At 57.1% G+C, this 27,605-nt stretch overlaps 1 protein-coding gene across 6 annotated transcripts; it reads left to right on the forward strand.

Annotated features, from left to right (window-relative positions):
- Window positions 1-830: 830 nt before the first annotated feature.
- Window positions 831-27,140, forward strand: SH2B3 (SH2B adaptor protein 3). 6 transcript variants are annotated; one of them, XM_014874904.2, is made up of 9 exons: window positions 831-1,144; window positions 1,868-2,896; window positions 9,020-9,805; window positions 20,995-21,096; window positions 21,359-21,450; window positions 21,544-21,638; window positions 21,825-22,039; window positions 22,301-22,472; window positions 22,899-27,140. In XM_014874904.2, exons 3-9 carry the CDS (start codon window positions 9,047-9,049, stop codon window positions 23,201-23,203), a joined length of 1,740 nt encoding a protein of 579 aa, XP_014730390.1. In that variant the 5' UTR covers window positions 831-1,144; window positions 1,868-2,896; window positions 9,020-9,046; the 3' UTR covers window positions 23,204-27,140. The 6 variants fall into 6 exon arrangements, with proteins under 6 accessions (XP_014730390.1, XP_088032311.1, XP_088032313.1 ...); XM_088176185.1 differs by lacking the exon at window positions 1,868-2,896; XM_088176187.1 differs by lacking the exon at window positions 831-1,144 and having other exon boundaries at window positions 2,711-2,896; window positions 21,547-21,638.
- Window positions 27,141-27,605: the final 465 nt, after the last annotated feature.

The following is a 27,605-nucleotide window of genomic DNA, read 5'->3' on the forward strand; positions in this document are numbered from 1 at the left end:
GTTCAAAGTGAACAAGTCCTGACTGTCACAGAAACTCGGGCTCGGCACTGCCGGCGCCTCTCGGGGTGCGGGACCTGCCGCGCTCCGCTCCCACTCGGGGTTCCCCGAGCATCAGGGCATCGGGGCGCGCTGCTCGGGATCCCCCAGCCCACTCCGGGGCAGGCGGAGCCGGCGGGGAAGGGCCGGAGGCGGCGGCTGCAGCGCGGGCAAGGGCCGGGAGAGGGCGGCGGGAGCCCGGCCACGGCGGCCGGAGCGCTGCGGGGCTCGGCGGGACGGCCAGGATCCGTCACTGCCTCCATCCCGCTCCATCAGCACCCTGCCCATCGCCACCCTCTCCATAACCAACCCAATCATCCCTAAATCACCGCCTCCATTACCACCTCCATCCCCATCCGACCCTCGGAAGGAGCACGTGAAAGCCAGGCTAAGATTTTGGGGGGGCATTTTCCAGCCAAGCACAGATCCTCACAGCCAAACATTTCCAGACGTCGTCACCCCCAGGCCCCCTCGGGGCAGGTTGGGACGGACATTACCTCAGTGTGAGATGGTAGAAATCACCTGAAACCCATTACATCCCACCTTGAGAAACGTAAATGGGCCATTTCCAAACCACCCCACCCATCCTGAAAACAGAATGGGCCATAGCAGAGCAATTAAGGAGGGAAGTGGGAAGGACGGCTGGAAGCCAGCAAAGAGTTTTATACAGGAGAAGAAAGCAGCAATGGTTAAAAGCTGAGGGCAGCGCAGAGCGGAAGGGAAGCAGCAGCGCCTGTGTGAGTGTGTGTAAGAGCATCTGCGCAGCTCCACATACAAAAAAAAAAAAAAAAAAAAAAAAAAAAAAAAAAAAAAAAAAAAGCAGAAGTCGAGGGTAGTGAATTAGCAGTTGGGGACTGAGAAAATCCATACAGGAAGCAAAACAAAAGAGAAATCTCAGGCCACTGGGGCTGAGGACGCTGAGAGGGCACTTCTGAGATAGATGAAGTTGATAAAGAAAAGTGCGATCGCCAGGAGCTGGGACAGCCGCCCGCGGGAAGAGAGGCAGGCACCCGGATCCGCCGGCCGCTCCTCCGTTCTCAGGAAAAGAGCCAGAAGGTGCAATTATGCATAAAGCAACGGCAGGAGGAATTAAAAAGCAGATTTCAAGGTAAGATTTTATCATGTCAGCTGCTCCCAGCCACTTCCTTGTGGGGTTTGGGAAGGGCTGATTGGTCGCAGTCACCTGGATCCCGGGCAATGCCCGAAGGAGCTGTGGACTTAAGGCTCAAATCTGATCCGGGGGGGGTTGCTGAGGCTGGGGGAGGGCAGCAAGGCTGTGTCCAAACCGGTCCAGGAGTGGCACAGTACCGGCAGGGAGTTTGCATTTCAGTCTTTCCTTCGCTGAAAAATGGATTGGGAATGGATGGGGTGAACAACTTGGGGTTTATTTAAAGCATGACTGAGGATGGACCCCACGGGAGGTGACACACAGTTGTTCACAAGCAGCTCAGTGTGTCTCAGCCCACTCTCCAAGGGCAAATTCCTGCAGCTTCCACCTTCCCAACAGCCACAAATCCATTGTGCGGTGTCTGTAAAATCCCAGCTGCCACATCCCTGGGCTTCCTTGGCTTGGTGTGCTGGGTGGGCACCACCACGGCTGCTCTGCCGTGACTTTTGCCTGCCCAGTGTGAGTAACCCCTGCGTGGAGATCTGCCCCTCTGTCCCTGGCACTGCTGCCATTCTAGACTAGGCTTCGTAGGAGTTCTTGGCACACCCAATAACACGAGTGGGGGATGTCAATGGGCCAGACGTGACGGTACAGACCACAGTCCAGCCCTTCAGTGGAAAAAGGTGCAGTGGAAGTTTATTTTCCCTCCATTTCCCATGGCAGAGTGGGTGGCTGTGCTCTGCCGTGGGGCCCCTGCTCCCCTGGGAAGAGGTGGCTCCAGGATGGCACCAGGATGGCTGAGCCTGACCCGTGTCCACCCACACCAGTCCCCAGTCCTGCTTGGGACCAAGGGACACTGTGACCGCTCTGTCACGGCTGAAGCCCTCGCCCACGGTGTGGGACAACTGTGGGCCCTGTGTCTCGATCTGCTCTGGCTGGACGTGGGCAGCAGCCTGCGGTGCTTTTCACCACAGGATAATTTGGAAAATTACGAGAAATGATGTTTGAGACGGCATCTGGCCCACTGCTGCCACCGCAGAGGTCCCTTGGGTCCCAGCCCACGGAGCTGGGGGAAGACGTGGCCAAGCAGGAACAGGAAAGGGGGGTGTTTTCCTCCCGAGCCTCCAAGAGCCCCACGCTCAGGCTCCCTCCCGATTCCCGGGAGGGGGCTGGGGCGGACGCCCCCAAATCCACGAAGAAAACATTCTAAAAGTAAAAAAAACTAAATACATACAGGTAAAAATTAAAAATAAATCCACCCCGGGACCGCGGCGGCCGGGCTGTTTGTGCCGCTGGGCTCCGCGGGCGCGGATGCGATAAGATAAAGGCAGGAGCGGGGAGGGGCAGCGCGGAGCTGCGCGGAGCCGGGCGCACCCGCGGAGCCGCCGGTGGGGCCGGGTGGACGGACGGACGGACGGACAGACACGCACACACAGACACACACATATACACACACAGGGTCAGTCACACGAGCGGACGGACGGACGGACGGGGCGGCCTCTCCGCTCCGCCCCCGCGCAGCCTCCGCCCCCGGCCGCGCCGCTCCGCTTTACATAACCCGTCCGGGGCCGGGGTCCGCGCCCCGCGCCTCCGCCCGGCGGAAATGCGGAGCCGCCTGCCCCGGTTTCCTGCCTGAGCCCAGCCGAGCCGAGCCGAGCCGTGCTGAGCCGTGCGCCCCGTCCCGCCCGCCCCGTCCCGGGCGCTGCGCCGCTCCATCATGGGCGAGCGGCAGCCGGACGCCTTCTCCTGCAGGTAACCGCGAGTACGCGGCGGTACCGGGACGGGTTGGGCTGGGCTGGGCTGGGCTGGACCGGGACGGGCTGGGCTGGGCTGGACCGGGACGGGCGGCCCCGGGAAGAGACCGCTGCAAAGCGAAAGTAGCGGCGGGAGGAAGCAGCGAGGCGGCCGCTGCTCTTGTGCAGCTCCCGGAGCTCCCCCGAGAGCCCCCGGCTGGATTCTCTCACCCGGGAAACTCCGGTGGCCCCGTTCTGGAGTTGTGAGCCCCTTCCTCTGCCAGCCCCTTCCCCCAGACCCCCTTTCTGTGCCTTATCCCTGCCCTTTCCTTGGGCTGCCTCTTTCCAGAGACTGCTCACTTTTGGGGACCCGTAGTTTTTCTTAGCTCCGGTTTTCCCCGTGGGCACTCCCTGTTCCAGAGGCTCTGTTCCTGTGTGGGTGCTCCCGTCCTGGGGACCTCCATCCTTCTAGCACCTCTTCTTCTGGGGTGCCTCGACGTCCCCCATTTCCCAGCATCCGTATTTTGGAGATCCCAGGCAGAGAACCACCTCTGCCTCTCCTCGGACCCCTGCAGCCCCCGCCATGGGGGTGACCCCTCTGGGAGGGTTCAGGTCCCGTGGGGTGATGCCCTCCTGCCCCATGTTATGGGGTCCTGCACTGCCAAGGGGGCCATGCCTTGCCTCTGCCCCTATGCCCACTGCGAGTGCCAAGCAGAGGTGCCACCTGGAGCCCGCCAAGCAGCTCCTCTGACTCTCTGTTCCCTGCAGACTTTGTTGGCTCTGTGACTTGGCAGAAGCTCGGAGCACGAGGCTGATGCACCAGCGGTCAGCATCCCCACGGCCTTGCCATGCCCTGCCAGCATGCACAGTCCTGCCTGTGCCAAATGCCATCAGGGTCACTCACAAGAGAGCCTGGACCCCGCTGGCTCATGGCAGTGACACGGCCATTGCAGCCCGGGCTGGGATTTACTGTCAAGGAAACCGGGATGAGTTGTTGAGCTGCGATTTCGATATCGTTGTAAATTGATTCAAGATGTGCTGAAGTTGTGGGCTGGTGGCCTAGGGACTTTCTGGGGCTGCAGCCAGAGGAAGAGGTGGCCTGTGCAGGGACCTGGTGCTGCCAGCTCCTGCACGTCCTCTCTGCACTTGGATTTGCTGGCAGGAAACGGGATTGGGGGGTTGAAAGGCCTATGGAATTAGTGGCAGGTTTCACTTTGACTTGTTTGGGAATAGAACAATGCTTTGGATTTCTTTTTAACTTGTTATTGGGGCAGGAGAGACTAATCCCCGTGCATTCTTCCCTCCCTAAAGCTTCTTCTATTTTCTCTTTTACTTTTATGTACTTAGTGCCTCCGGTAAGATCTGGTTTGATTTCACCAGAGCCCACAGGGCTGCGGGTCTGCCAGCACCCTGTGTTATGTTGGAGAGCTTGGGGTGCGAGTGCCAGTGGCTTTTGAGGGATCTTCCATCCTCCACCAGAGCAAATCCTCCCCACCCACACGCCCATGGGGCTGATGGACACCATGAAAGTGTCGGGACAAATCCCAGTGGGTGACACAAAGTGAAAGTGCAAACGCTCATCGCTGGTGGGGTTTGTGGTGCTGGCGGCGCTGCCGCGGCTTGGCAAGGAAAAAAGGGGCCAAATCCAGCAATCCCTGGGGGGCTGCTGTGAAGAGCCTGGAGAGCCAGGCTGGCTGGGAGCTGAGCTGCTCCCTGCTGTCCCCAGGGACCCCCGGGCAGCTGCTCCCCCGGGAGTTTCTCCCACGCCTACACCGCAGCGATTCATTTCATGCAACAAAACAAGCCCTGTCGAAAGAGGCCACCCTGCTGTCGGGCTTTTCCCCGCAGGCAGTGGGTGTAGGAGAGTGTGATGGTGTAAACCAGGCTGCAAGGTGCCAGACGCCACGGTATGGAGGCAGGCTGAGGGTTTTTGGGGAGCTGGGCTGGCCACTGCTGTTTGTGCTGTGGGCTGAGCCAGCGTGGAGCTTGGATTTGACCTGAGATGAGTTTGGGTTTTCTCCATCCTTTCTGTCCTGTTGCAGTGGTCAGGGAAAGCCGAACAGGTGAACTTCCCTCGGATTTGAAGTGCTGGAACATCACCCACATCCCCAGAGGTCTGTGGTGCTGCTCAGCCCACACAGAGCTGTAAATTAAGGCCAGTTTGGGTCTTTAATATAAAAAGTTTTGTAGTGCGGGGAGGTGAAATGAGAGGAGTATGTCCTGTGAGAAAGGGGGAGAAGGAGAGCAAAATCTGCCTTCCCACATTGGCTTTTAAACTGATTTCCTACAGCCTGTATGCACGTGTGGATTGGGAGATCTCTCTGTCCTGCTCCTTTCTTGCTTTTTAGCTTGCTGGTTTACTTCATCCAAAAGAGAGGGAATCTTCTGAGACCCTGTGGGATTCTCCAGCTTGTGTGGAAACAGCTAGAGGATCACAGGGAGCCATGGTGCTGTGCCATCACCCTCTGTGAGACCCAAAGAATCCTCACCATCACAGGGAGCTGCTCCAGAGGGAAGAGGAGGACAGTGCTGGGCAGTTTCTGCTGTGGGTTCTGCTGGCACTGTTTTATAACGATGCTGTAAATATGTGGGTGTATCCCACATCCCGAGGCTGCAGCCGGACCCTTTCCCCACCTCTCCCCCTGCACCAACTCCTCCTGCCTTCCCAAGTGGCAGCATCTCCATGTCCAGCCCCAAATGGCTGCAGCACCGTGCTTGTCCCCATCAATCCAGGGGTGCATCCAGATGTTCTTCCAGCTCCTGTCATCTCCGAGGGATCGGGATGCAGAGAGAGGCTGCACCATCCCCATCCTGGGGGGATGCTCTGCATCACCTGTGGCTGGCTGGATCCCCCGGGGATCTGCATCCCCCTGAGCCCCCCCCAGGGACCTGCATCCCCCCCAAACCCGCAGTGCCAGATGCTGTTCCATTGAAAAGTGCCGTTCATTGTAACCTGGCCTTTTATAGCTGCCTCAGAGCGGCTGCGGGGCCATGCCAAGAAAGGCTGCAGCCGGCTCAGAATAGCTCTTTTCATGGAGGACATCCTGGGAAGGAACAATGTTCCCGCTCTTGGGATTGTGGGAACTTTGTATTTCTGCCACTCAGGAAGCGGGGAGCTGCGGGACCGGCCAGGGCGTCTCCCAGCCCCTCGCTTCACCCTCTCCTGAAAATAGTCCTTGGGATGAGTTTTGAATAGTCGTGTGCTTATAAAGGGAGCTGCAAATGCCTCCGGACGCTTCTCCTCCGGTTGGGAACTGTTATTTCTGGGAAAGCCGGAGCATCAATCACGTTTCCTATTCGCGTCACTGGCGTGCATTTTCCTGGCTTGGAACTGGCGGCGAGTGGGGCCGGTTTCATTTTCGGGTGCTGGTGCTGCACATGCACAGCGTGTGAGCAGGGCTGGGCACAGGGCACCAGGCACGGCCACGTGGGCTCTGCTCCCTCACACTTCCCCTCGAGGCTGGATTTGTGGTGCTGGGTGCTGGAGGGTGACTTTCCCGTGTGGCCACAGCCCCTGCATGGCTGTTCTGTGGTGGGAAGGTGGCGAGTTGGATCTGGCAGCTCCTCCGTGGCGACGCCAGCTGGCTCTGAATGCTCATCCTCCGGGAGCGGGTGGCAGGATTGTGGCGCTGGCTCCCAGCACTGCCCTGGCACTGCTTGGTGCTGCCAGCTCCTCTGTCTGCAATTAAACAACAAATACATTTACTGGGACAAATAATCCATTGCCGGAATCCAGACACGGATTCGCATCCTGGTCAGTGCTGGCACCGCCACTGCAGCAACGTTCAGGTTGGGCAAGAGTTTAAGGGAAGCTCCTGGGGGTGGCTGGGCTGCAGGGCTGGATCCTGCACAAGCCCCAACTCGCTGTCCCAGCCCACATCAAAGCCACCACGGCCGGTCCATCCCGTCCCGCTCTTCCTCGAGTTCCTGGCTCAGCACCCCAAAACAATCCCAGCACCCCAAAACAACCTCAGCACCCACAAAGAGCCCCGAGGTGGGGTGGGCTTGGTGATGTACAGCTCTTCCAGCAGCCTGCAGGGGTGGAAGCCCCCCATCCCAACTAGTCCATGGTGTGTCCAAGGATGGGCTGGATTCTCCATTCAGAGCAAATTAAAGCTATCAAAAGTACTTCATGCGACCTGCAGGATGGCCACGAGCTCCTCACGGGAACATATGAGGAATAAAATGCAAATTCTGCCTTAAAGCCACAGGCTGCTGGATTCCAGCTTCGTGAAGCACAATGGGCTGGAGCAGGGAGACGCTCACCCGGCAGCAGGAACTCGCATCCCTGTGGATGTTGCTGCTGAAACCTGAGGCTGAGCAGGAGGAGCGGGATACTGCTGTGGTAACTCCAGCATGGATTCATCCAGGATAGCTCTTTCCATGTGGGAAGTTTGCCAGGCAGCAGCAGTGAGGTCGGCACGGTGCCAGTGCAGGGAGGAGGAAGCGCTGGGGAGTATTTCCCATCGTCGGGTTGGAAAAGCACGTTGCTACTGGAGACGGCCTTCGGCTGCTTCCCACCGCGTGGCACAGACGAAGCCCGGCTTTTCCGGCGCCACAAACCTCTCCCGAAGCTGGCGCGAAGCGAGCCTGAAATCTTGAAAGGTGAATTCCCTGCCCTGGGAATCTCCCACCTGCCTGAGGAGCCGTTCGCACGGGTGCCTCGCTTCCCTCCGCATTTTGCGGGAGCATCCCGCGGAGCGTGCCGGCGGCGTGGGCGGTGCGGAGGCGATTCCCGGGTGCCGGGAGGAAGCGGGAGCGCGGCGGAGGATGCTGAGTCACGGGCAGGCTGGCGGCGCTGATAGACGGGGCCCTGCCGGGGGATTCGGCCGGGCTGCGGCGGGCGCATGCCCTGCACTGCCGGCACGCCGCACGGCCCCGAGCTTTGGGTGGCTCTTCTGAGAAGCCGGGCCCGGCGAGGCTGGCGGGGGGCTGATAAAATCTCCCCTCGCCTGCAACCTTCGCGGGACGTGCTCGGCAGGGCAGCGGGTGGGCAGAGATAGAGCCCCGCTCCCCGGCGTTATCGCCGCCCCGGCTGCAAACACGATCCCTTGTGCCCGCACGTTCCTCATCACCCGCTCGCTTCCTCCTGGCCCCTCAGGATTTTTGTTGTTTTGGGGGTTTTTTAAAATTTTTCCTCCTCTTGACAAATGCAATCTGCTTTTCCTCCCCTCCCAGCGGCCGGGGTGCTGCTGCTGGAGTTTCGGGGAGGCGGCGGTGCCCGTGCCGGCGCGGCAGGATCCGGGTGGGTTGGCCGATGTTTCCTTCCTGAGCGGAGTGCGCGGCCCCGATAAGTGCCCCGGAGAACACGAGGTTCGCTGGTGAGCAGCGGGGCAGGCCCTGGGGAGCGCCACTGCCGGCTCAGCCGGGCACGCCGGGCCGGCTGCACGCCAGCCACGGTGCCGCCAGATTGGCCTGGCAGAAAAATCTGCCGGGGGCAGAGATACGGTGTGGTTTGCCAGAGCCCGGCAGCATCCCGGTCCCGCAGGCAGCAGAGCTCACCCCGGGCAGTGCCGGCGGCATAGCCGCCTCTCCCCAGGCCGCTGAGGCCGGGAGGATCTGGCAGCGAAGCATCTCCATCCCTGGATTTCTGCAGCTTTTCATGTTGTTTCCTCCCCTCCCACCCCCATTCCAGTTTTATCAGCTTCGTTGAAATCGGTCCCTGGAGGGAAACCCATCGGAGCTGCGGAGCCTTGGCAGGAGCCGAGCGGATGTGGCCGGGCCAGGCGTCCCCGCGGGCGGCGGGCAGCTGCAGGCAGCTGTGCTGGCAGGAAGCCGCGCAGACGCCCCTGGCCGGGACCTGCCCGCTCCCCACCGCGCAGGTGGGGAAACTGAGGCACGGCCCTGCCAGGTGGGGATGGGCGCTGCGGCGTGATTAGGAGCTCAGGGTCCCACGTGGCCACTGCTGGTGGCCACTGGTGGCCGCAGTATTGGTCACATGGCCATGCTGCTCACTGGGAAGGGATTGTCCCCTGGACATTTCCAGTGCGTCCATGGGAATGAGGCCGCTTTGTGCTCATTGAGCACAGCATTCCCTGTGGATACAGAGCGGGGTACGGCCACGCCAGCCAGGGGTTGCCGGGGCGGGGGACACACGGGGACCCTGGGGCTGCCCTCACCACCCGTGTGCTCTGTCTTGCAGCGCGGCCGCCTCGCTGGAGCCTCGGCAATGAATGGGCACTCGCTGCCGGCCGGCACGCCAGCGCATCCCCGGGGCTGGCATGAGTTCTGCGAGCTGCACGCCATCAGCACCGCCAAGGAGCTGGCGCGGCACTACCTGCGCTTCGCCACCGAGCACCCGCACCATGACCTCCTGGCCGCAGAGAACTTCTCGGTGCAGTTCACCGACCTCTTCCAGCAGTACTTCTGCCACGAGGTGAAGGAGGGCATCGCCATGAGCCAGCTCCGCATCCTGCCCGCCGGCCCGGCGCGGGATTACCGGGACACGCACCGGCGGCACACCGACGCTTCCCTGGGCACGGTGGCCACCAAAGCCGAGGCGGAGCCCAGTGCCCGCCCCGAGCAGCCCGTCCGAGCCCCCGAGGCTACTCCCTCTGGGCTGCGCAAGTCCTGGAGCTCGGAGGAGCTGGCGGGGCCGGCGCGGAGACCCTTCTCGCTCAGCCAGCTGCGCAGGAGCTGGCGCAGCCTCTTCCGACGGCGCTCCTCGGATGCGCTCCCCGGGGATGGCGATGGGGACACAGCGGCGGAGGCGGCTCTGAAGCCGGGACTGGGAAAACGCATCCTGCCGTGGGGGCTGTCGCGGGAGCAGCCCCCGGAGGTGCGCAGGGAGGGGCTCCTCAAGTACGGGCTGCTGGATGAGAATTCCCTGGACAGCGGGACGCGCTGGCAGCGCTGCCGCCTGGTGCTGCGGAGAGCGGGGCCGCCCGACGCCGAGGAATTTGTGCTGGAGCTCTTCGACCCGCCCAAGGTAAGGACCTGCTGGCTTTTACCTGTTCCAGCCAGGGGTGCTGTGAGGTTCCCTCGGCTGGGGATGATGCCTGGATGTTCAGAGCACCCCACAGGGAGGAGCAGGGCCATGGTGTATCCAGCACCACGTGGGGCCCGGATGGGTTTGCTCTGCCGCTGTTCTCCCTCTGCTGCAGCCACGTGAGGCTGGGCCTTGTTTGTTTAATAGCCTTGAGAAAGAGACAAAGCCACCCCTGCAGGGTCGTGTTTGGGGAGTGAGAGATGCTGAGACCGAGGTTTGCTAATTGCTGCAGTCGGTCAGTCTGTCATTGCATTTCTCCCTGCTGGGGCTCCAGCTGGAAACAGAGCACCTGTCTTCTGAACTGAGGATAGAGGCTGATGGTCTCCATCCCACTCAACCCAGCCTCACAGACCCATTCCACCAAGGTGAGGGGCAACCCAGCCTGATGAACCCCAAATTCACCCTGTCCCCTGTGCTGTGGCTTTAGCAACCTGAGCATCTGCTCGTCTAGGCAAGATGGGAGAGGAAAAGGAAAACAGGAATTCGGCTCTGTGCCTTTCTCTGCTCCCTGTGGGACCCATAGTTTTAGTTTTTGTAAGGAGTTCTGTGACTGGAAGTTCAGCTCTTGGCTGCTGCAGGGAGCTCCTGTGGTGCTGGGACATGGCTGGAGCAGAGACGATGCAGGATGTGAGGGAGTGGGGAGTGATGTGGGGGGAGCTGGGTGTTTAATCTGTAAAAAGATGGTTCCTCCACATGGCAGGACTTGACTTGCACAGGCATGATGGGTTTTGTTCTGGTTTAACTTTGATGACAAACTTGTGCTCTGGAAGGAGGAAACCTCCGGTAGAGCTGGAGCCTTGTCCCTGCCTGCAGGGCAGCAGGGTCAGGGAGCAGCTGGCTGAATTCCTGCTATTTCCGTCAAACGGCTCCAATATTAAATATTTGAAAAAAGAAACAACATCAAAATTGTAACATCTGAAAGTAAAAGCTGGTTTTGCTCTGTCATGTCAAGGGTTGCAGTTGTTTGTCCCCGTGGGAGTGTGTGTCCCCATCCCAGGGCACAGGGAGGTCAGAGGCGCTCTGGGGCACTTGGAGTGTGCTCCAGCAGCTGGATAGCACTGGTTTTTTCCCTCCCTCACACCTTTTCTCCCCCTTTTTTCCCTTTCCCCCTTTTTCTTTTTAATCCCTTTTTAAAAATAATTTTTTCTTTTTTCTTCCCCCTTTTTCTTTTTTCTTCCCTCTTTTTCTTTTTTTCTTCCTCCTTTTTATTTTTTCACTTCCCCTTTTCTTTTTTCAATTCCCCCCTTTTTTTCACTGCCCCTATCTTTTTTCTCCCTATTCCCCACCCCCCCTTTTTTTTTTTCCTTTCCTCCCTTTTCTTTTATTTGTTTCCCTCCCCCTTGGGAAGCAAGCCCAGCACATTCTTCCTCTCCCCACATTCCCTGCCCAGCTTTGACCCAGGGGCGGGAGACACTTCAAACAAGACCCTGACCAAGTTCCTCCAGTGCTCTGAGCTTTATTCCTTGCAGTCTCCATGGGATGGAGATTTCCTGGTGCTCCACATCACCACGAGGCCGGAGACCCCACAGTCCCTGGAGCCCCGAGCAGGGGGATTCTCAGCCAGGCCTGCGGAAGTGGGGGATGTTCCTTGCTGGATTTTGCAAGTCTCTGGATTAAATTGCTTCCTGTGCAAATATTCTCAGGGCGGCTCCTTCCTTTCCAATTCTCTGGGCTGGGGCCAGCTCCTGTCTCCTTTACAGCACAATCAATCCAGATCCTTTCCCAGTAACTGCGGTTGAATTCCGGGGGCGGTGGAAAATCCCCCGCGGTGCTGGTGGCTCCCACTCCCCCAAACCCAGCACGGGGGCAAACCACAGAGCAGTGAGAACAGAACAGATTGTTGGGATGTTATTTTCCTTTAAAATAACTAAATACCACTCAACAACCCCCTGGGAATGGCTGTGAGGAGCCCCCTCCCCTCCATCCTCCTGCCCCAGATGCTCCCAAGGATTTGCCACTGCCTTTTCCCCATCTCGTGGGTCTGTTTCTGATTTGAGGATGCTGCTGATCGCCATAGAAAATTGGTGGTTTTAAATAAGCAACTGTAAAACCAGTTCTTTGAATTTTTCAACCCAAACCGATCTCTGCACTCTGAGGTTGGTCACCCCCAGGGTCTGTCTGCAAGCACTCTTCCTCCTCTTCCTTCCCCCCTTCCTCCTCTTCCTTCCCCCTTCCTCTCTTCCCCCTTTCCACCCTGTAAATAATAGGATGCAATTGAAATTTCATCTCAGCCTCAGGGCTTTACAGCATCAAGCCAAGCCCCCAAATATCCATCCCCTTGGAATGACCTTGGAGAAGGCAGGTGTGTGGAGAAAGGAGGGGGGGGTCCTGCTGCTTTTGGCAGCTTTTATCTAATTTTTCTCCCTTTCTCCTGGTGCTCCAATGAGGCCTCTGAGCTTAATCCCATAACGTGCCCAGCATCAAAGGGAGTGGGGGCTTTGAAGAGCCCTGATCCCATTTACTGCTTGGGTGGCTGTGCTGGGTGAAGGGGTCAGGGAGCTGTGCTGGAGAACCCAGCAAAACCTACAGCACTGCCTGGAGTGGGCATCCCCTGCCCCAGGGTGTGCCAGAGGAGATGAGGATTTTGGGAGAGGGAGCAGCTCCCCTTCCCCTGCTCACAGCCACAGCTGGCTTGGTTTTGGCATCTCTCCCTCCTCCCTGGAACACTGGGAAAATGATGTTGCAAAGGAGGGATTTGAGGATGATGGGATCTGGAGCTCTTCTGGCTGCAGGGCACAGGATTGGGGATCAGTCCCACCCTGGGGACATTCCAGAGGGTGCTGGGGTGTGAGGAGGGCAGAGTGAGGTGTGGAAGAGGAGCTGGAATGGAGAGATATTGGGATACCTGTAGTGCTTGTATATATGGCTGTACTTATATCTGTGCCACAGGAAAACCTGGGCACGGAATTGCAGCCCAGGTGGATTCTCTGATGTCTGTTATGAGCGTGATGCTTCCCAGTCTTCCCTGATTTCCTTAGAGGCATTAAAGGCTTTCTCCTCTCCATTTAATCCTCACACCATTTAATCCCATATAACCTTTAGGATTGGGTACCTCTGAGGTCTCTCCACCTTCATCAATTTAAACCAAAGCTGGCAAGCCCAAATTTGTCAGCTTTGGGGCTGCCTCGTTCCTCAGCTGAGCCCCAGCCCCAAATACCTCTCACATGGCCAAATCCCAAACTCCGTGAAAACCGTGATTCGCAGCGGAAATGTCCCGAGCCATTTCTGTTGACCAGATGTTTTTACAGGAAGGGGAAGGGAAATGGGATTTGCATTTGTGCTGCTTTCTTTATAGTGTTTTAATGAAATCCAGTGCATCCCCTAAATTGATGGCACGCCGGGACTAGCCGGGAAGACTCCTTCCGGAGAAAGCCCTTGGAGCCTCTGCCACAGCTCAAACATCTTTGCTGTAGCCACAGGAGGAGCAGTATTTTTATCTCTGCTCAGTGTGAGGCTGCTTTGACTTCCTTTTTTCTCTCTTTTTTTTTTTTTCCTCTTTTTTTTTTTTTAATTTTTTTTTCTTTTTTTACCCCTTTCACCTGAATTTGGTTTCTGAGAACTGCTACCTTCTGAGCCAGCAGGTTCCTGTCCCCGATTTTTGGTGCTTAGGGCTGTGAGTGGCAGCTGGTCAGGCATGGGATGGGGCACATCCCAGTGTTTTGGTCCCTGTTCCCTATCCCTGCTCCTCCTGGAGCTGCTCTTGGCATGAGTGACTCAGCCAAGGAAGGGCAGTGGTGGAGGGGGAGTTTTCCTCCCTGGAACACCGTGAGAGGAGTTTTGCCAGTGATGGGAAGCACCTCAGTGTCCCATCATCCCATCCCTGGTCCAGGAAAGCACATGTTTGTGTCAGTCTGGATCCCCAGGGATCACATCCCACTCCTGGCATCCTTTTCCTGGCATTCCTGGGGACTTCATCCCTCTCTTGGTATCCTTTTCCTGGCGTCTCCAGGGGCTGCATCCCACTCATGGCATTCTTCTCCTGGCATTCCCAGGGACTGCATCACTCTCTTGGCATCTCCAGGGGCTGCATCCTGTCCCGATGCAGCTGAAGATGTCCCTGCTCATTGCAGGGGGTTGGACTCGTTGGCTTTTCAAGATCCTTTCCAACCCAAACTGTTCTGTGCTTCTATGATCCCTCTCCAAACATCCTGCTCCCAGCATCCCTCTCCTGGCATTCCCGGGGACTGCATCCCTTTTTTGGCATTTCCAGGGGCTGCATCCTGATCTGGTTGGTGTCCCTGCTTATTGCAGAGGGGTTGGACTGGGTGGCCTTTGAAGGTCCCTTCCAACCCATGTTATTCTGCGATTCTGTGATCCTGCTCCCAGCGTCCTCAAGGATCGCATCCCTCTGGACCACACAGCCAGGAGCTGGGAAAACTGCTGTGATGACAAGCCAGAGGGGCTTGGGTGTCCTGCAAATCTTAGGAGAGGCAAAACCTCCCCTGAAGGCACTCGGAGCTGCCCCAAAACCCTCGGGCAGCCTCTCCCGGGGCAGGGCGGGCGCGTCCCTCCCGCTGTGCTCTCTGTTCTTCGAAGGCACCGGGGACTGGGCGGCCTCAGGGTTTTGCGAGATTTTGGTGGTGACTTTTGCTCTCTTCCCCCTCCCCCCCGGCTCTGTTTTTGGGTATCGGGGGGGGGGGGGGGGGGAGGGTTGGGAGGGAGGGCGAAGAGACAAAGGTTATTTGTCATTTATTAACCACAACTTTTTCCATCCTTGGTCATGCACGGAAAAAACACTTTTAGCAGCGTAACCACAGCCCCGGCGTTAATTGCTGAAGAGCGGAGTTTCTTATTTTGGAAACTGTTGCTGGGATGGGGCTTGCCGGGGCCTGGGTGTGAGGGGAAGGGTGCAGGATGGACCCCAACCTCTGCTCCATTGAACTCTGGGGTTTTGGGCTCGGAAAGATTCCATTCTTTTAACCCCATCCTTTAAAATCCTCCTTTCCTGGGGATGTTGTCCTCCTGCTCTGCCCACCCTGCTTATCAGAGTGTCACTCCCAGGGATGCTGCAGAGCTGCTCAGGGTGGAAAGCACCACGTGCCAGATGAGAAGTGGACAAAAAAATGGAGATATTGAGCAAACCACAGGAAAAAGGACTGGGAAAGTGCTCAGGGAATGCATCACTTCTCCCCCAAAGCTTCCCACAGCTAGAGTGAGAAAAGCTGTGGGTGCTGCTGGGTGCTTGGTGCCCATAGTTGATGTGATATGCCTAGAGGGTTTTTTTTGGGTGGCTGTGTCTCTTTTTTTTTCCCCCTTTTTTCTTCTTCTTTTTTTTTTTTTTTTCCTCTCTCTTTTCACGGCCCAGGATGTGGTTGTTTCAAGGCTGAGAGCTGCTTCTTTCAAAGGTAAATATTTATGAGAGCCTGTGCAGGCAGCGCAGAGTCTGGAAGGATTCAAGGATTCATCCCAGCCGTGGTGGGGGCTCAGCTGGGGTAGACCCTGCTCCTTCCCACCAGGCAGCTGCTCTCAACTCCAGTGTCCGTGGTGGGCACTGTGATGTTCAGTGGAATTTTGGGATTGTGTTAAAAACGAGCACTTTGGGCAAACTCACTTCCTCCAGCCCTGGGCAAGGGGCAGGAATGAAAATACCCATCCAGTGGGATTGAATGCTCCCACGTGGACTTTTGAACCTTTTCCATCCTTCCCTGAGTGATGCTAGATGATAGAAAATCCCAGGGCATTCCAGGGACTGTGGGGAGCTGCAGAGTCTGTGCTGGACCCTCTCCATCCCTCTGGGGCTGAGGTTTGGGGTGACTCAGTCCTGGCTGCAGCAGCTCCTACTTGCACGCAGTCACCTTGTTTACTTTCCATGCTCATTATTTATTCCGGGAAATTATTAAAGCAGCCCACGCTGGAACCCAATTTGGCATAAAATAAATTTTAAAAAAAAATCAAGGGGCTGGCGAATGCCGACTGTTTACAGATCCTGTTTCTAGCCCCCCATCACCCTCAGCCCTGCTGTGAGCCACCAGGCTTGCTGGTTTGCAGGATTTGGGGGGGCTTTGCAGGATTTTGGGGGCTTTGCGGTGATTTGGGGAGTTCGGGAATGTCGGCTTATTCAGAGCAGGGAGATTTATCAATGAACAGAGGAACCAGCAGGGCCAGGGATGGGTGGGGATTCCTGCCTGGATCCCCCAAATCCCACCCCACGGACTCACCCCGCGGTTCTTGGGGTGCCGTTTAGCAGCATCCCGGATTAATTTAATCGGAAATCGGGGCTCAGGGGGCGGTGGGGTCGGGGCTGTGTTTTCTCCCATCGCCGTTCGCCGGCGCTCGGCAGCCGCCCGGAACGGGAACAGAGGGATCTTTGTGGCCCGGCCGCCCCCGAGCCAGCGCTTCAGGCCGGCACAAAGGTGCCTCTTGTCACCGCTGGGCACGGTCCCCTCGGGGACAGCTCTGTCCCCTGCCGCGGGATGCTCGGAGACAGCGTGTCCTGGAAACTCCTTTGTGCCTCGGGTGTCGGGCTGAGGATGCTGGCGGGGTTTTGGGGTGGGCAGGGAGGGTTTTTCTGGGGTAGGGGATGTTGAGCTCGCACAGCAGCGGGAATCACCTCCTGTATTTCTGTTTGACAGTCAGGGAACCTCCAGGTTTCAGTTCCCCAAGCCCAGAGCACAGCCCAGGATGGTGCTTGCTGCTGTCAGGAGGTTTCCAAATGAGCAGTGTCCACCTGCAGAGAGGCAGGAATGTTTTGGGAATGTGTCACCCTGTGGCCAGGGGGGAGCTGAGCTGAGCTAAGGGTCCCTGCAGCAGGCACGGCTGACCCAAATCAGTGGGATTCCAGTTCCTGTCCCAAAAACCAGCATTGGCAGGGGCTGTCCAGGGTGGACCTCTCCCCTTTGGATGAGCTATGGAAGAGCATTGGGATTAACTGTGCTGTCAACTCTCCCAAGCACTGGGATTAGCTGCTGGAGGACAGAGGGATTAGTCACACTGCAGATCCCTGAGGATGAATACCAGAATTAGCCATGGTGCAGATCCCTGAGGATGAATAACTGGAGTGGTTGTGGTGCAGATCCCTGAGGATGAACACCAGGATTAGCTGTGGTGCAAATCCTGAGGACACGTTTTGGGATTATCTATGGTGCAAAAGTCCTCAAGGATGAACTTTGGGTTTAACTATGGTGAAACTCCCAAGGGAAACCACCGTGATTTCCTGCCACACAAAATCCCCAAGGGTGAAGGTTGGGATTACCTGTGGTGCAAACCCCTGAGGATGATGGCTGCTCCAGCAGACTTTGCACTCTCCAGCAGCACCCTTGGAGCCCTCGCAGCCCTGCAGGGCTCTGCTCCCTCCCCCTGCCCTGCCTTGGCACCAGGGGATGTTTCCCACCACGTTCACCCGACATTCCCTGGAAAAGAGCTCTGTATGTCCATGCTCCTGGAAAACCTCACGACTTCCCCCAGGGCTGCAGGCACAGGATATGGTTTTGTGTCCATCCAGCACAGCCAGGCCTGGCAGAGCAGCTCTGGCTGTGGTTTGTCCCTTGCGTAAGGACAGAGCTCCGTGATTTACAAGAAGTGACAAATCTCGCTCGTATCCGTTGGGGACCTTGCACAAGGGCTCAGCACTTCCCCACCTCCCGTGGGTGACTCAAAGTGGGAGTGAGAGCTGGCATGGGGAAACCCCCAGAGCGTGGAGGGGCCGGGGGCAGCTCCTGCTGCTCTCGAAGGATTTGCTCTGCAAACTTGGCCTGATGGCCCAGCCACTATCATCATCATCATCATCATCACCGTGCCAGTGCCATCATCATCATGCCACCGTCATCATCGTGCCATTGTTATCATCACTGTGCCACTGCCACTGTCACCATGACACCGATGTCATTGCCATGCTGTTGTCATCGCTGTGCCACCATTGCCAGACCGCCACCCTCATCACTGCACTACTGCCATCGTCATCATCATGCCACTGCTGTCATCATCATGCCACTGCCATCATTGCTGTACCAACCCTCTTATTCTTGGAGAGCTGCTATCCACCTCACCTGAGTAGAAAAAGTCCCCCCAACACCCTCAGTGTCCCTGGAGCATCCAGACAGGACGTGCTCCTTATGGCAGCAGCTCACAGCATCGTGGGGAGAGCGTTCCTGGCACAGGTGGGCGAGCTATGAGGAGCTTTGCTGTGAAAAAGGCCATGAATCCCAAATATCCTTGTTGGAGATTTGTAAAGGACCTGCTGAGCCGAGGCAGTGATTTCCCCAGCGTGGGCAAGGGAAGGTGTGCTGGGAGAGCTGCTGGAGGAATGCCACCCCTGAAGGAGCCAGTGCCACATGCACAGGGACTGAGGAGCTCGCTGTGCCAGTGCCACGGCAGAGCTGCTGCCGGGGTTTGCCAGGAGGAAATGCAGGTGCTCCACTCCACAGCCGTGACCTTGGCCTGACCTTGGCTCACGCTCCTGGCACAGCCACAGCGCTGAGCTGGCATCGGGCTCCTTCCCAAATCTGGCAAACCTCATTTGCTCCCGACTGCCCTGCCCTGGTGGCACTGCCTGTGCCGTGCTGGTTGTTCCTGTGCTGTGCCAGTGCTTCCTGTGGCACCCTGTGGGGGTGTCTGGGACGGGGGATGTGGGCACACGCAGAGGGGGTGCAGTGGGGTGTCCTCACTGGTTGGGCTCTGATGGGATGCTCAGGGCAGGGAGCAGGAGGCTATTCTGTTCTTGGGGGAATTTTCCTCTGTCTTCCAGTCTGCCCCACGTCCCCTGGCATGGCTGAAGTTCTGTACTTTTAAACTGTGGAAAAATTCCTTGCAAAAACCAAAATTACTGGTGTATTCCTGTAGGTGCTGAAAGCTGGTGTGTCTCCTCTGTCCCCATCCTATGGAACTGTCATCTCCATAGGATGGGGACAGGGCTCAGCCACAGGGAGAGGGAGTTTGGGGGAACTGGGCCAGATCTCACTGCCCTGAGAGCTGGAGAATGACCCAAGGCACAGACCAGGATGCCCAGTTTTGTGTGCCAGGACTGGGAATGCCACAGCAATGGCAGAGTGGCAGCTTTCTTCTGGGGGCTTGGGAGTGCAGCTTCATGGGGTGTCACAACCCAGGGGATTTTGGGGGGTGCTCAACCTCATGCTGGGCTTTCCCCCATTTGCACAGGATCTGTTTGGGAGCAGTGGGGTGAATCTGCATGTGGAAGCTGTTGCTGGTGGGGTTGGGGCTGAGCTGGAGCAACATCCGTACCATCCTAAATATTCCATCCCATCCTGAGCTCACTGTGCAAGGCAGCAGCAGGCATTACCCATCCCTGCCGTGCTGCTGGGGCACCTCTAGCCCAGAAGGAGCCCGTGGGTGAACCCTTGGTGTGTTGAGTGTGCACTTTTGCTTACTGAGAACTCCCTTTCCTGGTACTGGCCACATCGAGCAGGGCATCTTGCGGTCAGGTGCGGCGCCCCGGCAGCGGGGGCACGGTGCCTGCGGTAGGCACTTCTCCGAACCCAGCCTGGTTTTTCGGGCACTGTATCTCTGTGCTGCATCATTTCCTTCTCCCTTCACGCTCCAGCTGCGCTCTCCACGCCGAGAGACACGGGGGGCTTCTCCGAACTCCCTTTTCCTGGAATTTCCCCGTTTCCTAAGAAGCTGACCCCAACGCTGTGGTTGGGATGTTGATAAAACCCGCTCAGGGTCATGCTGGACGTCACAACCCCTGCGTGGGAAAGTGGCCAAGATGAGCAATCCTTTCACCTTCTCCAGGCAGGATTTTGCACAGGGGCACGGTTACATTCCAAAGGTGGCAGAAAAATCGAATTCCTTCTGGACAAAGCCCCGGCGCTAACGCGGCGCCTCACAGCAGCTCGGTGACAGTGATTGCAGCACAGCGCAGCACAGCACAGCTGCAATCACTGTCACCAGCGGGCCCGGGGGTGCCGGAGCCACCGCGGTGTCACCAGCCCTGTGCATGACGCCGTACACGAGCGACTTCTACGAACTTTCTTTTCGGTGCAGCTCGGTGCTGATAAGGGCTGATCCCTCTCGAGCTGCGCTTCCGGCCCCAGAGAACACTGAGTGCTCGGCCGAGAGAGGGAGGGAGGGAGGAGGGGGCATGGAAAAAAAAAACAAAACAAAACAACAAATAAAGCACAGCTAAAGATGGTGCGGTTGGGTGAGCGAGGAAGTGTCCGGTGGGGACACTCTGAGTGTCATACGGGTGGTTGGGGACATGGTGAGGGTGGGTTTGCTCTGAGTATCACAAGCCCGGAGCAGAATTTGGGCAGTTTGGTTGGCAAATGCTGTTGTGGGGTGAAGTGACACAGTCCAGAGTGTAGAGCCACTGTCCCTGTATAGGGACAGTGGCTGTGGAGCAAAGAGGGCCATGAGAACCAGCACCCCATGGGATGATAAAGCCACTGTGTGAATCACAGCCAGCCAAAATGCTGTGCAGCAAGCCTGGCACAGGGGGATGAGTGTGCCTGGCACATGGTGGCACTGCCTGGGCTTTGCTGGCACGGATGGGATGGCTCTGGCTGTAAGGCTGAGCACAGAGCTTTGGCTCCATCACCCAGCACCCATGCTCAGGAAATTTTTGTCCCCCTGGCACCCTGGATCCTGTGCCACTCGCTGCAGCCTCCCGGCAGTCAGTGGGACAGCAGAGGAACCGAAAGCTGCCACAGGGATATTTTAGCCTTTGTGGAAGTGTTTGCTCAGCATTTTGTCACGTGCCTGTGTCAGTGCCAAACCCGCCAGGGAGCTCTGGGCTGTCCACTGACCCTCACACCCACGAGCAGGATGTTCCCCCCCTGCATCCCAATTTCCCCATCAGTGCCACATCTCTGGAACGTGCTGCCATGCTGGGAACCCCTTCTCCCCTCTTATCCTCCACCCATCCCTCCACTGCAGGGTCCTTGGGACCCCTGAGATGGGTCTGGATGTCACTCAGCCCCCTGAGGTGACTAGGCAGTGCTGTAGGGTGTATTTCCTTGCCACAAAGGGGTATTTCCTCACCACACAGGGTATTTCCTTGCTGGTGGGGTATTTCCCTGCAGAGCTGGGTATTTCCTTGCTGGTTGCTGTGCCTCGAGTGTGTGCCTGGATCTGGTAGAGCAGTGGGGTGTGGGGCAGTGTTTTGGGGTGTGGGGCAGTGTTTTGGGGTGTGGGGGAGTTGGGGCTCAGCTCAGGCTCTGTGTTCTCCATCGCAGGGCTCCAAGCCGAAGCTGCTCATTGCCTGCTCCGCCGTGCAGGAGGTGCGGAGGTGCACACGCCTCGAGATGCCCGATAACCTCCACACCTTCGTCCTCAAGGTAGGACCTGCTCAAAGGGTCTGCAGCCACCCCCGAGGCCTTTCCCACCCTCTGGGCCACACGTGGCTCCCAAGATCTCCCATGCCAAATTTCAGTTCCTCTTCCCATCCGGGGAGAGGATGCACAGGGGGATGTGGAGTGCAGGGTGGGGGGTGTGCTGTCCCTGCCGGGGTCCCAAGCACGGGTGGGTGGGTGGGGGATGCACATCTCTCTCTCTCTCTCTCTCTCTGAAGACCCCACGTCCCTCTCTGATGTCCCCCAGGTCACCAACGCCACCGACATCCTGTTTGAGGCAGGGGATGAGCAGCAGCTCAGCTGCTGGACGGCCGAGATCCGGGAGTGTGTGCACAGGGGGTAAGTGCTGCTGGATGTCCCTGAGCCTGGGGATGGGGACAGTGGCTCTGTGTCCCCACTACCAGCACTCAGCCTGGCTTCTCCCATCCCCAGCAGGTCTGACACGGGTGACCCCGATCTCCTGACGTGCCGACACCCCGACCCTACAGCTGCCAGCAGCACCACCAGCACCGACCCTCTCAGCCAAGGTGAGCTGGGGACATCCAGGGGACCCTGGGGACAGAGTATCCCTCACTGGGGGGTCACCACATCCTGCCATGGCTGGGCTTATTGGCCTTCCCCAAGTGGCACGAGAAGGGGACAGAGAGGGGAGGGGATGGGGGCAATGGGCAGGGGTCCCATTTCCCGGGGACACTCATCCCTCTGCCTGGCAGGGGCGACGCCGGGGGGCCCGGGGGAGGCGGCGGGGCCGAAGATGGAGCAGTTCCTCTCCTCCTGCCCCTGGTTCCACGGGCCCATCTCCCGTGTGAAGGCGGCTCAGCTGGTGCAGCTGGGGGGGCTGGAGGGCCACGGCGTGTTCCTGGTGCGGCAGAGCGAGACGCGGCGCGGGGAGTACGTGCTCACCTTCAACTTCCAGGGCAGAGCCAAGGTACGGGCGGGACAGGGCTGGGATGGGGAGGGGAATCTCACAGGAGCCCCCTGCTGTAGGGCAGCCCCTGTCCCACTCATCCCACCCCAGGAGATGCTCTCCTGGTCTCTGTCCTGATGCTGGCAGTGGGCTGGCGCCCTTCTCTCGAGGGAGCCACAGGCTGGGGATGCAGCACAGCGTGTCCCCCATCCCAAATACCCCCCCCGTGTCCTCCAGGAGGGAGGTGGAGGGAGGGTAACTGGTCCCTGCTCCTCCCCGCAGCACCTGCGGCTGGCGCTGACGGAGCGGGGCCAGTGCCGTGTCCAGCACCTGCGCTTCTCCTCCATCGTGGAGATGCTGCACCACTTCCACCGCTACCCCATCCCGCTGGAATGCGGCACCGCCTGCGATGTGCGGCTCTCCAGCTACGTGGTGGTCCTGCCCCAGGCACAAGGTGTGCGGGAAGGGAAGGGAAGGGAAGGGAAGGGAAGGGAAGGGAAGGGAAGGGAAGGGAAGGGAAGGGAAGGGAAGGGAAGGGAAGGGAAGGGAAGGGAAGGGAAGGGAAGGGAAGGGAAGGGAAGGGAAGGGAAGGGAAGGGAAGGGAAGGGAAGGGAAGGGAAGGGAAATGTTCCCGTGGGATGGAGGGTGGGTGTGGATGCCCCGGGGCTGGGCAGAGCTGGGCCCTTTGGTTGCTCCTGGAGTGGGGAAGAGGAAGCAGTGGTGCAAAAGGTGACTCCCAAGTTCCCAACTTCCTCTTTTGAGAAAGGAGAAGCTGCTCCCAGCCATGGGCTGTGGAGGGGTCATGGGATGCACCCAGCACCCCCAGAGATGGAGTGACAGGAGCGTCCCCCTGACCAGCATCTCCTCCTTCTGCCTGCAGCTCCCGGCTCCAGCACCACGGTCCCGCTCCCTCTGCCCTTTCCCAGCTGGAGCCCCGAGTTCAACCTCATCCCCACTGGCTCCTCCTGCCCACATGGCCCTGATGAACCCCCCGGGGGTCCCCCAGCCGAGCAGATCTTCCACCTGGTGCCACCACCAGCTGAGCTGGCACAGAGCCTGCGTCCGGCCAGGGCCACCACGGCCACCACGGCCACCACGCCCCGGCCCCGTGACTCGGACTATGAGGTGGAGGCACCTGGCCGGGGCCACGTCCGTGCCATCGACAACCAGTACACACCACTCTGACCAGCACCACGCCGGCACTGGGATGCACTTTCGGGTGGAGAAATCCTGGAGACTTTCTGGGGGATCCATCGAGAGAAAGAATGTACCTGTTTCTTCCTTCTGGTTAGGGATTATTATTGTATTTTTTGCAAGGAAAGGGGGTAATTTTTCACTCCTGTACGGGTGTGCTCCCTCTCGTTGGCCTGTTAAAGGGCCTCTTATTGTTGTTTTTGTTGTTCTTATCAAAGCTTTCTCATTACTGTTTACACAACGCCGATTGTGCCTGTGCCGGGGCTCAGTGTCCCGCCTGTCCCTGACACGACAGCGCCCAGCTGAGGAACCAGGGGCTTGTGGCACACCCACGGAATTGGAGAAAGTTAAAAAAAACCCAGGATAACAAGAAAAAAAGGATTATAAATTCATTGTCAAGTTGCTGCTCCAGGCCTCGTCCTCCCACCCTGGCTGCTGAACCCACCAGCAAAACCCGACCCGAGCTGAGTTCCCACCAAGGGTGATGAGCAGGGTTTGGGCTTTTTTTGTTTTTAGCTAAGGCAAAAACTGGCTTTTTCTTGCTTTTCCTCTTTAACCCAGCACAACTGTGGTCACTCCCTGCGCCAGCCAGAGGGATTCTCATCCTGCTGTCCCGGCTGATTGAGACTGAACACTAATTGCTCCATCCTTAGCCATGGCACCAGCCAAGAACTAACACAGAGACTGACACAAACCACTCCTGCTGGTGAGGGAGGGGTTTATCCTGGTGATGGATGAGTTCTATCCCTGTGATGGAGGCTTTTTATCCCTGTGCTGAATGGGTTTTCATCCTGGTGATGGAGGCGTTTTTATCCTGGTGATGGAACTGTTCTATCCTGGCGATGGAACCGTTTTATCCCAGTGATTTTAGGCACAAATCTAAAGTCAGCATTCCCCCTAAAGAACTCCCCCATACTCTTGCTTGCCTTTTTTTCCCCCAAAAAACACCCTGTCACCAGGAGCTTGGTGGCATTTAAAGCTCCACAACAGCCTCTTGCAGGTAATGGGGGTCCCTGGGGGCACCTCCTCACCTGGAGGGAAAACTTGTCCAAATCCCTGGGTCTCAGCATCCCCAACTGTCCCCAAAGTCTGCTGCTGTTCTTGAGCCCCTGGGGCTGCTTCACCTGCCTGGGGCAGCCATGAGAGAGGAAGCTTTTGTGAGAAGCTGCCGTTATTTTAGGAAAGAGGAAGGGCTGGAGCCGTTGCGCCACACAGGAGGGGATGTTCACAGCATTCAACTTCCAGATTTCCCAGCTCAGCCTTCCCTGGGATTTTGGATGTAAAACTTGCCTTGAGATTGCCTTAAAGAAAGCTGTTTTTAATTTCTATTTCCCTTGAAATTGCAATACCGGTGGGAGCCCTCAGGAGCATTAATATTTAGGAATTAATTTGAAAACAAAGCCTCGTTGGGCTGAGTTAGGGAATTCCACAAAAATCGAGCCTCTAGGACAGGCTTTGGTGTGAAGCAGGTTCTGGGTGAGCCCACGGTCCAAGGAAACAAGGTCAGGAGCTGAAAGGCAAGGCCAAAATATCTGGGGCCAAACAGCCCAGGAAGCAGCCATGAGAGCAAATCTAGGTTTAAAAATCGAAGTATGAGGCTGGGACAAACGGGAACCATCAACTGGAGAAACCATTTAGGTTTTCCTTCTGTGCCTCCCATTGCTTGCTCTTGCTCTCTCCTGGGCTTTGTGCATTTAGAGCAGGCAAAGGCTTTTTTTTTCCCCCCTGCTTTCTCTACACTCGTGCCTGAAACTGGAGCATTAAGAGCAAAATTGCACTGGTCCTGCAGCACTGGCAGCCTTGGAGAGGCTGATGGAGAAACAAAGCCAGCCCTGTCCTCGCTGGGCTCCTCAGCTGTATCCGCATCCCATTCTCCTCCCTGGAGCAGCACAAAGGCTGCAGCCAGAGGCAGGAGCACATCCCCGGGGCTGCCTTGTGCCAGGCAAGGCAGCTCCTCCGAGGCTCATAAATAACTCCCCGTGCTCTTGCATTTATAGGGATGGGGAAGGGAAAGGGGGGACGACACAGCACAAGTTATTTCCTTTCCTTGCCTGCTGCCTGCTTCCCAAAGCCTTGGAAAACACAGGGATGTGCTAAATCTTGCTAAGATTCCTGCTTTTTATCCCACAGAGCTCCAGGGAGCTGCATTCAAAGGGGTTTTCCCCCAAAAAGGCGAGGTGGAATCACCCGAGTCTCCTTCCATCTGCAAAGAAAGGATGGGCTGGGAAAAGTCAGCGCTATTCACATCCCTTGCCAGATGAATCCAGAGAAATCCTTGCCAGATAAATCAGATGCTGCTGGGGTGGGTTGTTTTGGCACGCCAGGACTTTATTGTTCCAGTGCCAGAACTGAAACATGCGTGTGCATGTGGTATTTTTAACCTGCAGTTTAATTACAAGGGGGTTCTCCGCAGTTTAAATGGAAATTGCTGTGCTTGATTAGTAAAATACACGTTGGGTTCATTATCTCCCCGTCAGCCACTTCCCCCATGCAAACAAACTCCAGTGGGGGAGAACTCCTGTTCCTCCCCACCAGTGAGCAGTGGGAGAGTCCCTCTGATTATTTAATAGTTAATTCCATCCCCAAACTCACCCACAGGCAGCCAGGGCTGTCCAGCCCTCCCAGCTCCACCAGCTCCTCATTTCAGATCCACTGCAGCAGGACCTGAGGGGATTTTTGGGCTATTTCCCAAGTTCCTGGGGGGACTGAGTTTGAAATCCCATTTCTCCTAGAAAACATCTGGCTTGTGACACAGGTCAGAGCCTGACTCTGCTCCTGCCAGCACGTTACTCCAGCCCTAAGGTACTCCCTCCTCTGCATTTAGCAGTGGGCAAAGAGCATTAAGCCATTCCACCCTATGGAATAGAAGCATTTTGCAGGATTTTTATATTCGTGTGACTTGAGCAAAGAGCCCAGGGCTGGGCGGGTTTAGTTCCCCAGCCCCTGTGGGCTTTTAGAGGCATTTATGGGAATTTTGGGAGGAGGGGAAACCAAGGGGAGAGCCCCTGGGTGGCTCTGTGGAGGTGCAGCCTCCCCAGAAATAAAATCAGGCGTGGCCACCAGTCTGTGCCTTGGCCCTGGAGATGGGCACGGGGAACACGAGTTTGGATCCCACCTAACAAAGCCAGGAGCCACAGGAGCAGCTCCTGGAGCTGGGCTGGAGGTCCTGCCTGATGGCCTCCCCCAGCAGAGCCCCATTTCATCCAGCTCCTCAGGACAGTTTTTAGCAATAAAGATGAAAACCAGGCAGTGCCTTTGCTCTGTGACAGCAGGGACCTGGTTTAGGGCACAATCCAAGACTTGGGTCCGGCCAGAATCCCTTCCCCTCCTCTTGCCCTCGCTGTTTGCTGGCAGCAGCTCCTGCTTGGTGGCCTTTGTGTCCCCAGGGCTGTCAGGTTCTGAAGGAGCTCCTGGCATGAAGCATTAGTTGATGTCTCCCTCCTTCCCTCCCTCCCACATCCCAGCCCCGTGCAACAGCACCAGCAGGTACCGACACCACCATTCCCCACCCATCCCTTCGGATTGAAGCTATTTTGGGGTAAAACTTCTAGGAAAAGATCCAGGGAGAGGCCAAAGCTTCTCATTCCTCATCTGGACCACCAAACCCCGGTGTAATCCAGCAATTCCAAACTTTTAGCCTTGATCCAAACAGCCCCAACATTCCCCAGCAGCTCCTGGAGGCAGGGAGGCGTCTGTGTATTCCCTAACTCAGCCTTTAGCAGGACGATTAATGCCAACAATTTTGTTGGAATGTATTAATTTGAAAGTTCTACTTTTCACCTGCACAGAAAAGTTCTTCTTGTATAGTAATTTTTTTCTATATATTGTTTCTGTATGTACTGTACAAGTAACTTATTCTTGAATAATGCGATTTTACCGTAATATTAAAAAAAAAAATCTGCTCTTAATAAACTGTTTTTAGAACTTGTTTCTCACTTGTACTCTTCAGCCTGATTCTCTCCAGGTGCCTGGACATTGTTTTAGTGGATACTGGATGATAAAAGTCAGAAATGCTCTCTTGGACATGAAAATCCTCTGGTTTGTCCCCATGGGACGATGCCTGTTCCACACAGGGCAGTCAGCACATGGAGCAGGGGTAGCTTTGTCTCCCCATCTTTTTAAGGCATTTTGCCAGGGAATTCTTACCCTTCCTTTCCTTCTCCAGCAGCACCACTGATTTCTACACTTTCACCACCTCGAAGACCCATCCAGGACCTTTCCTGACCCCACCCAGAGCAGCCCAAGGCTGAGGGATCAGAACATAAAATCACCTGGAGACAAAACCTCGTTAGAAAACTGCACTGAATTTGTGATTCCCAAACTTTTCCTTTATTCCTGCAATGCCCCTGCAGCAGCAGCACACAACAGACTCAGGGCAAACCCTGGCTCCAGA

The sequence above is a fragment of the Sturnus vulgaris genome, chromosome 19, assembly GCF_052056855.1.
Source record: "Sturnus vulgaris isolate bStuVul1 chromosome 19, bStuVul1.hap1, whole genome shotgun sequence".
NCBI classification, from domain to species: Eukaryota; Metazoa; Chordata; class Aves; order Passeriformes; family Sturnidae; genus Sturnus; species Sturnus vulgaris.

Coding starts and splice junctions, on each gene's coding strand:
- SH2B3 (XM_014874904.2), top strand. CDS start 9,047: ATGAATGGGCACTCGCTGCCGGCCGGCACGCCAGCGCATCCCCGGGGC. Junction 21,451..21,543: donor CGGGAGTGTGTGCACAGGGG/GTAAGTGCTGCT, acceptor TCCCATCCCCAG/CAGGTCTGACACGGGTGACC. Junction 22,040..22,300: donor ACTTCCAGGGCAGAGCCAAG/GTACGGGCGGGA, acceptor TCCTCCCCGCAG/CACCTGCGGCTGGCGCTGAC.